A 16,133-nucleotide genomic window follows, 5' to 3' on the forward strand; every position below is an offset into this window, starting at 1 on the left:
ACTTGTGTGTGTGTGTGTGGACGTGTTTAACTATTCTTCAATATTAAACAAACTGGAGACATTTTGTTAGTCCTCGCAAGGTCAAATGCTATTTCTAGGGGGATTAGAGTTAATGTTAGAATTAGTGTTCAGGTTAAAATTACGTTAAGGGTTAGGGTTAAGGTTAAGGTTAGGCTAAGGGTAAGATTACAGGTTAGGGTTAGGGAAAATAGGATTTTGAATGGGACTGAATTGTGTGTCCCCTCAAGGATAGCTGTACAAGACTGTGTGTGTGTGTGTGTTTGTAAAAGCCTGTGTGTAGGGGGATCAGGGGGCATATAGACAGTGAGCAAAGGTCCTATTGATGGAGACCCACCAACAAACCAGAGCTTTTAATTCAGTGTAACAGGAATTAACACTCAATTGGCCTTGAGTAATAGCCAGCCAGACAATGAGCAATCCCTTTTGTCTTGTGTCAGCAAGTCATTCAATGAATCCTCCTTCTCACCCCATCTTGGCCCCATTCTCTCTTTTTATTAAAAACAATTTCGCTCGCTCTTTTCCCCAACCTTGTATCGATCCCAGCCGGTTTTAGAGGCACTTTTAATTTCATTTTCATTTGACACCGTTTGGGTAGCTTTAAAACAATCAAGGAAATCCAGTTGCCAGATCCATTATGTTGGCTGATGTGGAGGTAAGGGGCCTGGGCTGGGCTCCCGGGTGTTTGCCCTGGGATGTGTTGTCACCAGGGAAGCAGGGGAAAGGAACAGGGGGGATTTTCTTTGAAAGACATGGGGAGTGAAGCAGATCAATCCCATCATGCTTTAGGGCTGTGAATAGTGCTGTGCATTCTTTGATTACTTCCTCATTAGCAGTATTTGTTTTAAAGCCAAAGCGATGCTCTTATACTCTGTGGATTCACCCAGTCCAAGCCAAGGGTTCCATCCCAAATGGCATCCCATACCCTATAAAGTGCACTTCATTTGACCAGCACCAATAGGACTCTGTTCAAAAGTAGTGCACTATGTAGGGAATAGGGTGCCATTTGGGATACAACCCTAGTCTCTGGAGGTCTTACTTAAGCTGCTGCGGATAACGTAACATAAGCCCTCTGCAGTGGGCGGGTGTTAGTGTGAGACTGTCTTTTCTCCTTTGTCGCGGACTCATGGTGCAGTGAACGAATGGGCTTGAGATCACTCTGAGTTCTGTGTGTCTCGTTTTTAAATCCCTCAACCGGGAATAATTTGCCCTAGCTCTGTAGGACCTCTAAAATGAAGATCAGTCAGTGCTCAAGGTTGCCAAGTCTGGCGAGGGAATGTGTGAGCTAAATAGTGGAGAAGATTCGGAAAATGGTCATACTAATCATGAGGAGAGAAGATTTTATAGGGGATTGAGACTCAGATCCCTTTATAGTTGCTGTAACGCAATGCGTAATCTGTGTCAGCTGTCCACTGTAGAACTGTCAAAGCCCACAGTCACTGTTGCATACAGTGGTTGTGTATCAAAACTGAGGGATTGCAAAGGGAAGTCATGAAGCAATTGACTCAGTGACTCTTTATAATAACTGTTTCTTCTTATCATTAGTCTTAATCATTTACTTACCTTGACTTAAGGCAATGTGTTCAAAGCTGTAATGTGAGCATTAGTATTCACTGAAGACTAGAATTCGATTTTCGTAATATTATATTTTCTTGTTCTGACAATATACAGTATGTGTTTTATAGTTGGATTGATGGGCTGCTTACTTTACCGTACTAATCCTCTTTCCCTCTCTCTACCTCTCTTTCTCTACCTCCTACCCCAGCCTGTGAGCTGATGACCCAGGGCATCCTGGCTCTGGTCACCTCTACAGGCTGTGCATCGGCCAGCGCCCTCCAATCCCTGACTGACGCCATGCACATCCCGCACCTGTACGTCCAGCGCAGCGGCGAGGGCTCGCCACGCACCGCCTGCCAGCTCAACCCTAGTCCTGATGGCCAGCGCTACACCTTAGCGGCGCGCCCGCCCGTCCGCCTCAACGAAGTCATGCTCACGCTGGTCGGCGAACTGCGCTGGCAGAAGTTCATTGTCTTCTATGACAATGAGTATGGTAAGTGTGGAGTATGGACTGGCGCCCGCTGTGGCTAGGTAGTAAACTTGCTTCAGAGCCGGAGCTTAAAAAGGATTCTGGAGCATGGTGGAGGGAGGTTGATGACGAGGGGTATGGGGGCGAGGGGTGAAGGGTGGGGTGTTTCCGGCGACACAGGTGCTCCAATCAATGGAGCCCCTCAGGGTTGAATGATCGGATGGAGTAAATGGAGCTTACTCACGGTCACATGGGAATCTCGCTGTGAGAAGAGGGAGAGAGGCTGTCTTACTCATCAACGAACCACCTGTTCCTGAGACTTATTGAATGGTGTTAATCAGGATCAAATGAGTCAAATAGTATCACATCCCCATTTGAGAACTCATGCTCACACTTTACTCCCCCCCCTTTACTAGCTCTGACCTTGCTGATTGCTACTTTATTGAGGAACATGTACTTACTATGACTGTGATACAGTATGTGGTTGTCCCACCTAGCTATCTTAAGATGAATGCACTAACTGTAAGTCGCTCTGGATTAGAGCGTCTGCTAAATGACAAATGTAAATGTATGATGAAATGTAATGTACAGCAGCTCCATGATTGGATCCATGATTTTACAGCATGTTCCTTGCAGCTCAATGCTTTTAGATTAGAATACTATTTCCTATTTTATATTGTTCCATTATAGGTCTGTATGTCTACATTTGTGAAGGTAGAGAGAGGCAACAGAAAAGTTCAGAAGTTCAACCTGTCTATGTTTGGTTTGCTTCAGTGATGCCCTTGAACCAGGGTCTTTATCAGTATTACCCAGGTTATTTCATTATTGTCGGATGACTGCTTACCGGCATGTTCACACAGGCAGCCCAATTCTGATATTTGTTCTACTAACTGGTCTTTTGACCAATCACATCAGATATTTTCCAGAGCTGATCTGATTGGTCAAAAGACCAAAGGGTGAAAAATATATCAGAATTGGGCTGCCTGTCTAAACACAGCCTATGAGGGACTTTCAGTTCTTCACCATGGGATTTGGATTCTCAGAACAGTGTAGCAGATTGCAGTGCATGTGTGGGTGGCATAGGCCATGGTAGGGGTAAGATATTAACGTTTCCGGCTGTTATTCTGTTATTGATCAAAATCATGAGCAAGCTGATATGGCACTCTATCCATATGAAGAACAGATTAGAAACGGCTGTTATATCTTCATGTTTTGCGCTTCTTCATTTGTTATATTAGTAAATGTGGCATTTTAATATGAATGGTTTTAATTGCATTCATAAACCTGTTTGTTTCACTGTATTAACTTGTGTTGCTTCCTATAATTGGACTTTTAAGAAAGCAAGTGATGTCAATTTACTTCTAAGGCAATTAAGATAGCTAGTGAATATAAAGTGTTAGTCTGTAGAGGATTGGTTTTAATGTGAATCCTTCAATATTTTCCCCACAACATCTTCATATAACTTCAATTCCTATGGAGTTCTGTACACAGCTTGTTGCGTCATCCCCACGTAGTTTTAGCCAATTCATCAAATCAAATGAAATTGTATTTGTCAGTAAAACGCTTACTTATGGGTCCTTTTCCCACAATGCAGAGTTAAAGATAAAACGTTTAATAAAAAATGTAAATAGTGACACAAGAAATGAATACACAGTGAATAACGAATAACAATAATGAGTAAAAATAACATTGCTAATATACAGGGAGCACCAATACCGAGTCGATGTGCAGGAGTACGAGGTTTAGGGGACCAAAAGTATTTTAGGGGACTAAATGTTTTGGGACAAATTCACTTATGTGTATTAAAGTAGTCAAAAGTTTAGTAGTTGGTCCCATATTCCCAGCAGACAATGATTACATAAAGCTTGTAACTACAAACTTGTTGGATGCATTTGCAGTTTGTTTTGGTATTGTTTCAGATTATTTTGTGCCCAATAGAAATGAATGGTAAATAATGTATTGTCATTTTGAGTCACTTTTATTGTAAATAAGAATGAAATTGTTTCTAAACAATTCTACATTAATGTGGATGCTACCATGATTACGGATAATCCTGAATGAATCTTACAGAGGCATGCAAATCATTACTCCCCAAAAATGCTAACCTCCCCTGTTATTGTAATCGTGAGAGGTTAGCATGTCTCAAATTAAAGCTGACAGTCTGCACTTTAACCTCATAGTCATTGTATAATTAAAAAGAATGTGTCATGTCCCAATACTTTTGGAGCTCACTGTAGGTAGGGGTAAAGTGACTAGGCAACAGGATAGATAATAGACAGCAGCAGCATATGTGGTGAGTGTGAAAGTCTGTGTGGCGCCAGTATGCATGTGTGCGCATGTTATGTGTGTGTGTGGACATATGTAGTGCGTGGGTGTGTATGTGTGTTGGGGTGTCAATGTAAGTATGTGACTGTATGGGTAGAGTCCAGGGTGTGTGCATACAGTTAGTGCAAGAGAGTTAGTGCAAAAAAAGTTCAATGCAGGTAGTCCAGGTAGCCATTTGATGAGCTATTTAGCAGTTTTGTTTAGCAATCTTATGGCTTGGGGGTAGAAGCTGTTCAGGGTCCTATTGTTTCCAGACTTGGTGCACTGGTACCACTTGCCGTGCGGTAGCAGAGAGAACAGCCTATGGCTTGGGTGGCTGGAGCCTTTCGAACAAAAAATTGGGGCTTCCTCTGACAACGCCTGACCTCAAACCTGCATACAGTTCTATTATGTTCTATTATATTTTTCTAGTATTTCAAAGAGTTTTAGAGGCCGTAGAGGATGCGTAATGTCTTCCTGTTCTCAAGGTAAACAAACATGCATGTGGACGTTACAAAAGAGGGTTGCGCAACACTACACTTTACAATCAAATGTCATAACAGAGCGCAAAAAATGGTTGTCACTGAACCATCTGACTCACCAAATGAGTTGGATTATAAACAGGCATATACAAGCCAGCTTTTTCCTCCCCACAACTCCAAACCCAACCTCAGCAATATCCCTCCTTTTGATGAGCAAAGGCATTAAAAAGTGAGGGGAGGAGAAAAAGGCACATTTATTCAAATTAAGGCCTTTGTTTAAGTTTATTAGGAGCAGATGGGGTCTGGGTTTGGGTGTCCAGGCCTGGCTCCAGCCTGGCCCAGGCCTGACAGCTGAATGATGATGATTAAGGAGAGACCTTGGATTGCATTGCTGCTTCCATCCCATCTCCCCCTTCTCCACCCTGCCTCCCTTGCCTCCCCTGTCCTCTCTTAACCTCCATGCTCATTCTCCCTTTCATTGTTTAATTCTGTCTGTCTTGCATCCTCTCTCTCTTCTAATTCACTTTGTCTGTCTCTCTCTCTCTCTTAATTCACAATGTCTGTGTCTCTCTCTCTTCTCTCTCTCTGTTTATTTTGCTGTCGCACTCTCGCTTTCTCTCTCTTTCTTTTTCTCTGTTACTTCCTCATGGAAATCCTGCTTCGCTCCATAAAGCACAGACAATTCCCTCTTCTTGCTTGCTGACAAAAGGACAAAAGGGCAAATCCCTCTACCTGTTTTAGAAATGTGGGCAGTGATGCCCACATAGCATTTTATTTTAATTTTAAATTCAGCCCCATGAACAGTGTGTAGACAGTTTTTGGCTGGCATATGGTTAGAAAAAACTGCTGAAACAATGTTTACTGCTCTGCTTTCTCCATGTTTCTGGCTAACACCTAACTCGAAGTCCTCCTGACTTTACCCGGGTTGCGTCAGCCAAACTAGTTGCCATCATAGCTGATTGTGAAAGCAGTCATTTTGGTTATACCATGCACAACACTTGCTACATAGCACTGCTTTGAACATGGGGTCAGTCTTGTAAAAAATAACTGAGTGAGTAATGAATGAATAAATACATTAATTAATTAAAGGTGCACTATGCAGAAATCGCTCCGCCATTTCCTGGTTACTAAAATTCTAGTAAAGTACAGAGAATCATTGTACCATCTTAACCTACTGTGAAATATATTTTCCATAACCCAAAATATTGTATTTTCAGGTGTATGGAGCTGGTGTACAAAACCGAAAGTAAAAGATGCAAAAACAAAACTTAAGAATGCGAAGCCAAGAAATAGCGCACATAGAACAGATCTACCACTTCTTGGACTTGCTTTGCCATTAGAATGACAGATCTATAACTCGCATTTGTATGTGAATTTGGTTGGGTCTCCCAAAAAGTTACATATTGCAGCTTTAATAATCGAGCCCCACTCTGCCATTGGCTGGGCTATGTCATTATCCTGTGGGAGGCGTTGGGACTCAGGATTTAGACAGCGGGTCTCTATAGAATGAAGAAATGTGGAGAGAAGTCGAAAACACATCACCGCTACAGTTCATTGAATTGATTTACCCGTTGCATTGATCTGCTCCGTCCTTCACACAGTGCTTTGGCTCACGCTGCGGCTCCGTCGAATGTTCCACCAAGCGTGACACAACAGCTAGTGCCACATCAAATATGGACTCCCAATCCCATACAGGTGGGCTGGTTAAGGCTGGCTGCAACCAGGGACTGAATTGGCACCCTGTTCCCTATACAGTGCACTACTTTCGACTAGGGTCCATACGCATGCTGGGACTTCCTGTTTTCGTCAGCACCAATAAGAGGCACCTGTTAGCCAGCCTCCTGACTTTGTGAAAACAGAAATAAAACAAGGGAGAGTGAGGTGAAAAGCAATGAGGGCTGGATGATGGGTGTTGACTCACAGGGTTGTGACCTTACAATGCTGTACATGGGTTTCTGCCTTCGTTTCCGCCTGATGGTTTTACAATGCTGTCTGGAGCTGATATGCTGTAGTATATCTATGCACTCAGTGTACAAAACTTTCCATGACATAGACTGACCAGGTGAATCCAGGTGAAAGTGATGATGCCTTGTTGATGTCACTTAAATCCACTTCAATCAGTTTAGATGAAGGGGAGGAGACGGGTTAAACAAGGATTTTTTTACGCCTTGAGACAATTGAGACATGCATTGTGTGTGTTTGTCATTCAGAAGGTGAACGGGCAAGAAAAAAAATGTAAGTGCCTTTGAACGGGGTATGGTTGAAGGTGCCAGGCGCATCGGTTTGTGTCAAGAAATACACTACTGCTGGGTTTTTCACGCTCAACCGTTTCCCGTGAGTATCAAGAATGATCCACCACCTAAAGGACATCCAGCCAACTTGACACAACTGTGGGAAGCACTGGGGTCAGTATGGGCCGGCATCCCTGTAGATGCTTTTACCACCTTGCAGAGTCCATTCCTGACAAATTGAAGCTGTTCTGAGTGCAAAAGGTACTACAGTAAGTGCCAGGCGCACCGGTTTGAAAGTGTCAAGAACTTCAAAGTTGCTGGGTTTTTCACACCCACCTGGAAACACTCAACAGTTTCCAGTTTCCTCAAGAATGGTCCACAGGACATCCAGACAACTTGACACAACTGTGGGAAGCATTGTAGTCAACATGGGCCAGCATCCCTCGGGAACACTTTCGACAACTTGTAGAGTCCAGCCCCCGATGAATTGAGGCTGTTCTAAGGGCATAAGGGTGTGCAACTCAACGTGTTCCTAATGTTTTGTACCCTCAGTGTATTTTTATGTTGGTGATAGGTCATTTATAGGGGTCAGGGTAAGCTGGTTGAGTGGATACACAGGTTCAGGGTTCGCCACATAAGATTTTCATAATCACTATCAGAGTTGAATGCAGGGCATTGAAGTTCAGCATCAGTTCAACACCCCATGTGCCTGACCTGATGTGCTAATACTTAGCCTATTAGCACTCTAGCTTAAATTATTCATTTACTTCTAGGCTTCATAATTTTGCTTATGCGTGTACAGGTAGCTGCCCAAATAACGGAAATACGAGTAAGTGAGGGATGCATAGTATATTGAACTATTTTGGCTAACATGGCTATGCCCCCATAGGGTGACAATGCCCCCATCCACAGGGCATGAGTGGTCACTGAATGGTTTAATGAGCATGAAAACGAAGAAAACCATATGTCATGGACGTCTCAGTCACCAGATCTCAACCCAATTGAACACTTATGGGAGGTTCTGGAGTGGCGCCTGAGACAGCGTTTTCCACCACCATCTACAAAACACCTAATTATGGAATGACTCATGGGAAAATGTATCTTTCCCATAGAGTTCCAGACATTTGTAGAATCTATTCCAAGGTGCATTGAAGCTTTTCTGGCAGCTTGTGGTGGCCCAATGCCCTATTAAGTTGGTGTTTCCTTTATTTTGGCAGTTACCTGTATTTTCCCAGTCTAGACGTTTGGTCCGCAGCAATTTCATTATATTTAGTGGTGTACCTTTATGAATCACAGGCCGTAAAGTCAGGGGGGTTATTACTGTAGCAGTTCCTAATGCCCACTGTCCTGATAGTAATGCCAGCCTCAGTATAAATAAACAAATATCAGCCTGCGGAGGTGATTTCATTTATGGACGACGAGGAGGAGAGGAGATGTCTGGATTGAAATCTGCTGAGTCACTCCTAGAACTCCTATTACCTTTACCGCTCCCTTACCCCTCGCTGTGTCATTCAAAATGAGTGATGATATTATCGAGACACCCTGCAGAATGCAGGAACGACATGAACCCTGACAGATTTATTTATACAAACAGTTCCCCCAGGAGTGCATGGCTAGGCTTTCTGAGTGGAGGAAACGGAGGACAAATCCACTCCCAAGTCAGTCACCCCTACCATCTGCCCAAGTCATGTAATAAAGTGTTATCAGTTAATTAGTCTCCATCTAGCAGATCCTATCTGCTACAGCCAAACAAGTGAACTCTGCGATTGCTCATTTAACGGCAGCTATTGCCTAAGCCTGGCGAGAATGCTAAGTAAGGATGTACCCCGAACCCTTACTAGAAAGAGTTACATATTTACAGAGCATTAGTGCTTAAATAGACGCCTACTGTGGCCTTAGTCTTAAGCTCATCTGCTTTCTTGTTAATCTTAGCTTGTAGCGTTACTAGCCTATGAATCCGGATAACACCACCTACGTGGTGATCCGAAGCCAAAAACGTGAAGCTTCAATTAATTCAAATTTGCCGAACTGCTAAACTTGGAACCAATCAGAACTCTCATACATACTCCTTGTGATGAAGGCAGCCAATGGCCTGCTTCTATCTAGCCAATTTATTTAAAGCTAGCTAATGTTAGTCTGACTAGCCTAGCCAGCTACTGTAAAAGTCAATGTGTGTTTCATTAGCTATCTCTCAAAAAATGACATTTTTGAATTATGTTTTGACATGAGTATATGTCTCATTTCAAGTAAATAGCTGCAAGCTTTAAGAAACATTCAATCATATACTTTGAATAGAAACCCAAATAAAAGCATGTAGATAGCAGTGTAGGTTGTTGAGGGGAGGACGGCTCATAACAGGGGCTAGAATGGAGTAGAATTGGTGGAATAGAGTGAAAAAAAAAGATGTTGATACCATTCCATTCGCTTCATTCCAGCCAATCAATGTACACAATATATACAAAAGTATGTGGACACGCCTTCAAATTAGTGGATTTGGCTATTTCAGCCACACTCATTGCTGACAGGTGTATAAACGCGAGCACACATCCATGCAATCTCCATAGACAAACATTGGCATTAGAATGGCCTTACTGAAGAGCTCGGTGACTCCGTCATGCGATGCCACCTTTCCAACAAGTCGGTTCATCAAATGGCTGCCCTGCTAGAGCTGCCCCGGTCAACTGTAAGTGCTGTTATATTGAAGTGGAAACATATAGGAGCAACAACGGCTCAACCGTGAAGTGGTAGGCCACACAAGCTCACAGAACGGGACCACCGAGTGCTGAAGCGCGTAGCGTGTAAAAATCGTTCCAATAGTTCCATTCTGCCTCTGGAAGCAACGTCAGCACAAGAACTGTTCATCGGGAGCACCATGAAATGGTTTTCCATGGCTGAGCAGCCACATACAAGCCTAAGATCACCATGCGCAATGACAAGCGTCGGCTGGAGGGGTGTAAAGCTCGTAACCATTGGAATCTGGAGCAGTGGAAACGCATTCTCTGGAGTGATGAAACATGCTTCACCATCTGGCAGTCTGACGGATGAATCTGAATTTGGTGGATACCAGGAGAACGCTACCTGCCCAAATGCATAGTGCCAACTGTAAAGTTGGGTGGAGGAGGAATAATGGTCTGGGGCTGTTTTTCATGTTTCGACCTAGGCCCCTTATTTCTTAATGCTACTGCATACAATGATATTCTAGATGATTCTGTGCTTCCAACTTTGTGGCAACAGTTTGGGGGGGGCCCTTTCCTGTTTCAGCATGACAAGGCCCCCGTGAACAAGGAGAGGTCCATACAGAAACGGTTTGTCGAGATCAATGTGGAAAAACTTGACTGGCCTGCACAGTGCTCTGACTGCAACCCCATCAAACACCTTTGGAATGAATAGGAATGCGAGCCAGGCCTAAACGCCCAACATCAGTGAACGACCTCACTAATGCTCTTGTGGCTGAATGCATGCAAGTCCCCGCAGTAATATTCCAATATCTAGTGGAAAGCCTTCCTAGAAGAGTGGAGGCTGTTATAGACGCAAAGGGGTTGATCAACTCCATATTAATGCCCATGATTTTGTAATGAGATGAGCATTTTAGTCATGTAGTGTATATCAAGTGCCGTGGAAGGCACAATCCTACAATGTTGCAGTCCAGAGACGAGAACTTTACCATCTATGCCAAAAGCCTGTACCTCTGATGGAGACTGTAGAACTATCATCAACGCTTTCTTCAGTATTCCCCCTTCTCTCTAGGAGCATTGGAGTGCCCAGGCCCCATAGACGTATCAGAAGGATTCCACCCTGGTCACCAATGTAGCTGACCAATGTAGAGAGAGACAAGTGCCTTAGCAGAATGCAATCTAAAGTGTGTGTGGTCCAGAGACAAGCACTTTTTACATCTATGGCAAAAGCCTGGACATTTTTTATTCATTTCAAAAAATTTATTAAAACCTCATTCCACTTTGACTTTATGAGGTATTGTGTGTAGGCCACAAAATCTCAATTGAATCCATTTTAAATTGACTGTAACACAACAAAGTGTGCAAAATGTAATCCGGCTTGAATACTTTCTGATATAATGCTGAGTAATAATTCCCAGAGCTGCTTGATGCTCTGAGGCAGCTTTCTCCAGGAGAGGCCAACAGAAGTCACCTCACATCACAGGTCCAGGCTGATCCTCCAGCAGCACCCAGCTTCAAAGCAGCCCGCCAGCCCTTCTCCGTTCCTCTCCTCTGGAAGGCAGACTAGTTGACGCCTATGTGGGAGCACAGGAAGTGCTGGCCTCGTTAGCATGGTTAACATCTTGATCATTTGAAGATGATGTAAATGTGTATCATAGTGAATTCACTCTGGGAATGGTGTGAACCGTTGGGGGAGCGGAGGAGAGGATAGGGTGTGCCGAAAGGAGGTGAATTATCATCAATTGTCAGGTGCCACAGTACAGATGTCCCTTTGGCGGCTGTTTAGTTTGTTTTTATTTTGCGTGTAGTGTAGGGCCGTGCGCGTGTGAATGATTTAATTTAATGCCGCTCCATATTTCCCACGTATACCAGAGCTGCCTGAGAGAGCTCATTCTGATTTAAGCCAGCCAGACTGGATGTAAATTTTACTGCCAGACGTTTATGAAAAGCGTCAGTAATTCTGGCTTAATTTACATGTGAATGAATGTATGGCTCTCAATTGGAATCCATATCCAGTGACAGCGCTCACTCCTCATCATGTTCAATTCTTAATAGGAATTCAGTTATTTTGAGAATCCACTTAAAATCTTATGACGGCTTATACATATTTATGGCTATATTAACTAATACACATTTTTTAAAAGCGGCCTCATTTACACTAAGCCATTGCCAGATTCACAGTCACAGTGAGCCAACAGAGAATGCCAGCCTGGTAATTATATTCCGGTCTCAGAATGGCTGAGTCTTGTTGTTAAATGTACCAGTATTGTATTCTTTGGGAGAAACATTAAAAACCTCCCATTACTTTAAGTAGACATACACTAGCCTACATGGTGCATTCTATGCTTAAAAACAAAAATCTGTGTTAGGAGAGTCAATGGCGACTTCCTTCTGCCAATTTCATCCAAAGTACTAAGACCCTTTCCTTTGACCATCTTTAACTTTGAGGCAATCATGATGACCGCTTCTACACAGTATTTCAGAGTGTAGCTTCTCATCAGTGGTCGGACTTCACAGAAGTCGAGCTGATGATGAATTCTTAGGGGATGTCGTTGAGCGGAGCCTTCATGGTCGTCAGATTCGCAGCGGCAATTTGTTGTCGCTGATTAAGCATTCAACGGGGCCTGCGAGTGATATTGTCTGGACACCTGCAGCAGCTCCAATATTTGGGCTCTTCTATTTTCTTTCTTATCGTCAATGCTTTGATGTTGCCTCTCATTATAGTCCCTAATTGGCCAGGGATCTTCACTGAGGGGAAGAGGCGGTAGCGGGAATAGGGACTGGGTGAGATGCAGTGTGTGTTAATGACTCCGTCTCCTTCTTAAACTCCACACACCACACTCACCTTGGGCCCTCACCATGTGACGTGGATGGTCTAGGAGACTGGGGGGTTGTGAGGGCGATGGGAGTGCTATGAGAGTAGGATAGAGATGGAGATAATGGGAGGAAGAGAGAGACATGTCAGGGGAGGTAGAGAGAGGGGGAGAAAGACATGAGATAATTGGAGAGAGGGGGAGAGAGAGGGGGGGGGGGCTGAGATCACCAGTCATCTCACTTTAATTTGTTCTTAACACGAACTTGAGTCCTCCAAGTCCATCCATACTGAAGTCTCCCATTACCCTCCCATTACAGGGTTTGGCCGTCATTGTAAATAATGATTTGCTCTTAACTGACTTGCCTAGTTAAATAAAGATTACATTTTTTTATTACAACAACCTAGACTGAGAAAAAGTCTTAGCACTGAAGTTCTCTAGTTCTCTCTCTCAAAGGTGATATAGGTGTGATATAATATGATCTGATACGACATGAAGGCTTTTCTCACTGGACCTGGTAGATTGAGCTGAACACACTTTCACATTTGTCTTTATTAACTGTTTTTGTGTTTTGCCATTTTTTTCTCCTCTACGAGAGCTGAGTTGGGCAGTTCCGTTACAATGCCTGTCCTGTTGCGACAAGATTAAGTGTTATGGAGACTATTCATACTGCGTCTAATGTAAAGTAATGTGATGCATTACACTGTAGCTGTCACGATAACATAATATGCAGGCTCAAATCTATAAAAACACTATATTGTAGTTTTATGAGAAAAAAAACGGATAACGGATACATCTCAACACATCATACCGACCCCTTGCCCTTTGGGTAATCACTCTGCATAAAAAAACGGCGCCTTTCCTGCTAATAGAGTAGGGTTTGACAGCAGCCTAAGACCCTTCAGTCTCTTCCCCCTCGCCTTGCCTCTCCTCAGTCAGGAACGCCGATGGAGGGAAGGCGGGAGGCACCAGCAGCCGCCATGATAAATGACACTTCTCTCCTCGCTCCCCTAGCTCCTGGGGATCCAGCCATTTGCCTGTGACAGCGAGGTGTGTTTTCAGCCAAGATATTTAAACGGGATCCCAATGCTCTTGGGGGAGAATGAGGGTGTAGGCCTAGTGTAGCTTCCTCTTAGACCCAGGCAGATTACGCTGAGCTCCTCCATGTGCTTGTTGGTAGGGGCCAGGGCATTAGCCTGGTATTAGATGCGCAATTGCATTTGGCTCTCTACTCTACTTTGAAGCTGAAGTCCTTTTTTTCCCCCTCTGCCTCTTCCTCCTTCGACGGCTTCTCTTCAGCTCTGAGTGAAACAGTGGGAGGGAAGAAGTCATTTGAAAGGAGTCACCGTCTCGTGCGTTCTTCTGAGATGCGCTTAACCAAGACGTGGTGAAAATGCATTTATGAAAGGGTTGTCCAATCCGGATTCGCAACTCCATATGCAAAAAAGGGCTTTTAAGAGATGGATAAAGATAGAAAGGAAGGACGATGTACCCCTCTCACCCTCTTCCTCTTCCGTACTGTGGAGTGTAGAGCCTGGAGGATGGATGAGTGTGGAGTTTCTCCACTGGACCTGAGAAGCAGAGGTGCTGTGTGCCAGCTCTCTGGAGCGAGAAAATTAAGTGAATATCAAATAGTTCCAGTCTTTGGGACTAGGAAAAGTATTAACTGGCTGGCCAGTCATCCGTACACCTAGGACATTCCGGCCTCACTCTATACAGGCCAGAACTAGCAACCGCAGGGAGAAAAAGTGACCTCACCTCATATCCAGTGTGTTGGGTATTGACATCAAGCCATTTTGACTCCAATGCTTTCCATAGTTGTGTCAAGTTGGCTGGATGTCCTTTGGGTGGTGGACCATTCATGATACAAACAGGAAACTGTTGAGCGTGAAAAATCCAGCAGCATTGCAGTTCTTGACAAAAAATGAAGCACATGGTATCTACTACCATACCCGGTTCAAAGGCACTTAAAGTCTTTTGTCATGCCCATTCACCCTCTGAATGAGACATACAGTGCATTTGGAAAGTACTGTATTCAGACCCGTTCCCTTTTTCCACATTTTGTGACATTACAACCATATTCTAAAATGGATACAATAATTTGTTTCCTCACACACAATACCCCATAATGACAAAGCGAAAACAGGTTTTTAGAAATGTTTGCAAATGTATAAAACTACATAACAGAAATACCTTATTTATATTCAAACCCTTTGCTATGAGACTCAAAATTGAGCTCAGGTGCATCCTGTTTCCATTGATCATCCTTGAGATGTTTCTACAACTTGATTGGAGTTCATCTGTGGTAAATTCAATAGATCGGACATGATTTGGAAAGGCACATGCCTGTCTATATAAAGGTCCCACAGTTGACAGTGCATGTCAGAGCAAAAACCAAGCCATGAGGTGGAAGGAATTGTCTGTAGAGCTCTGAGGCAGGACTGTGTCGAGGCACAGATCTGGGGCAGCGCCCGCAATGTCCCCCTGCTCAAGCACATATACATGCCCGTCTGAAGTTTGCCAATGAACATCTGAATGATTCAGAGGACAACTGGGTGAAAGTGTTGTGGTCAGATGTGACCAAAATGGAGCTCTTTGGCATCAACTCAACTCGCCGTGTTTGGAGGAGGAGGAATGCTGCCTATGACCCCAAGAACACCATCCCCACCGTCAAACATGGAGGTGGTGTTTTTCTGCTAAGGGAACAGGACAACTTCACTGCATCAAAGGGATGATGGACGGGGCCATGTACCGTCAGATCTTGGGTGAGAACCACCTTCCCTCAGCCAGGGCATTGAAAATGGGTCGTGGATGGGTATTCCAGCATGACAATGACCCAAAACACACGGCCAAGGCAACAAAGGAGTGGCTCAGGAAGAAGCACATTAAGGTCCTGGAGTGGCCTAGCCAGTCTCCAGACCTTAATCCCATAGAAAATCTGTGGAGGGAGCTGAAGGTTCGAGTTGCCAAACGTCAGCCTCGAAACCTTAATGACTTGGAGAAGATCTGCAAAGAGGAGTGGGACAAAATCCCTCCTGAGATGTGTGCAAACCTGGTAGCCAACTACAAGAAACGTCTGACCTCTGTGATTGCCAACAAGGGTTTTGCCACCAAGTAGTAAGTCATGTTTTGCAGAGGGGTCAAATACTTATATACCTCATTAAAATGCAAATCATTTTATAACATTTTTGACATGCGTTTTTCAGGATTTTTTTGTTGTTATTCTGTCTCTCACTGTTCAAATAAATAAATTATAGACTGATCATTTCTTTGTCAGTGGGCAAATGTACAAAATCAGCAGGGGATCAAATACTTTTTTCCCTCACTGTACATAGCCAGGAAAATGGAAGGGAAAGAATATGTAAGCACCTGGCTCCAGGACCAGCAAAAGATTAACATTTGAAAGGGGTGTACAAGAAGGTAAAAGACGATAATAATCGGAGCGGGAATGGCACGGCGACATGTCAATTTCTTTATGTGTTGGGTGAACGACCAACTTCCCGTCCGTGGTCCTGGACAGCGCTGATACCGATGATGAGGATGCTGACAATCTGGAACTTAAAGGTAACTTTCTAGCTTGCTAG

At 43.8% G+C, this 16,133-nt stretch overlaps 1 protein-coding gene across 2 annotated transcripts in view; it reads left to right on the forward strand.

The window, feature by feature from the left end:
- LOC106589364 (glutamate receptor ionotropic, delta-1) overlaps positions 1-16,133 on the forward strand; it is a 453,450-nt gene that overhangs the window by 222,240 nt on the left and 215,077 nt on the right. For both annotated transcript variants that reach the window (XM_014179241.2, XM_014179240.2), the window contains exon 3: positions 1,784-2,068. In XM_014179241.2, coding sequence (XP_014034716.1) covers positions 1,784-2,068 — 285 coding nt within the window. The remainder of the gene's footprint in view (positions 1-1,783; positions 2,069-16,133) is intronic.

The sequence above is a fragment of the Salmo salar genome, chromosome ssa28 (assembly GCF_905237065.1).
Source record: "Salmo salar chromosome ssa28, Ssal_v3.1, whole genome shotgun sequence".
NCBI classification, from domain to species: Eukaryota; Metazoa; Chordata; class Actinopteri; order Salmoniformes; family Salmonidae; genus Salmo; species Salmo salar.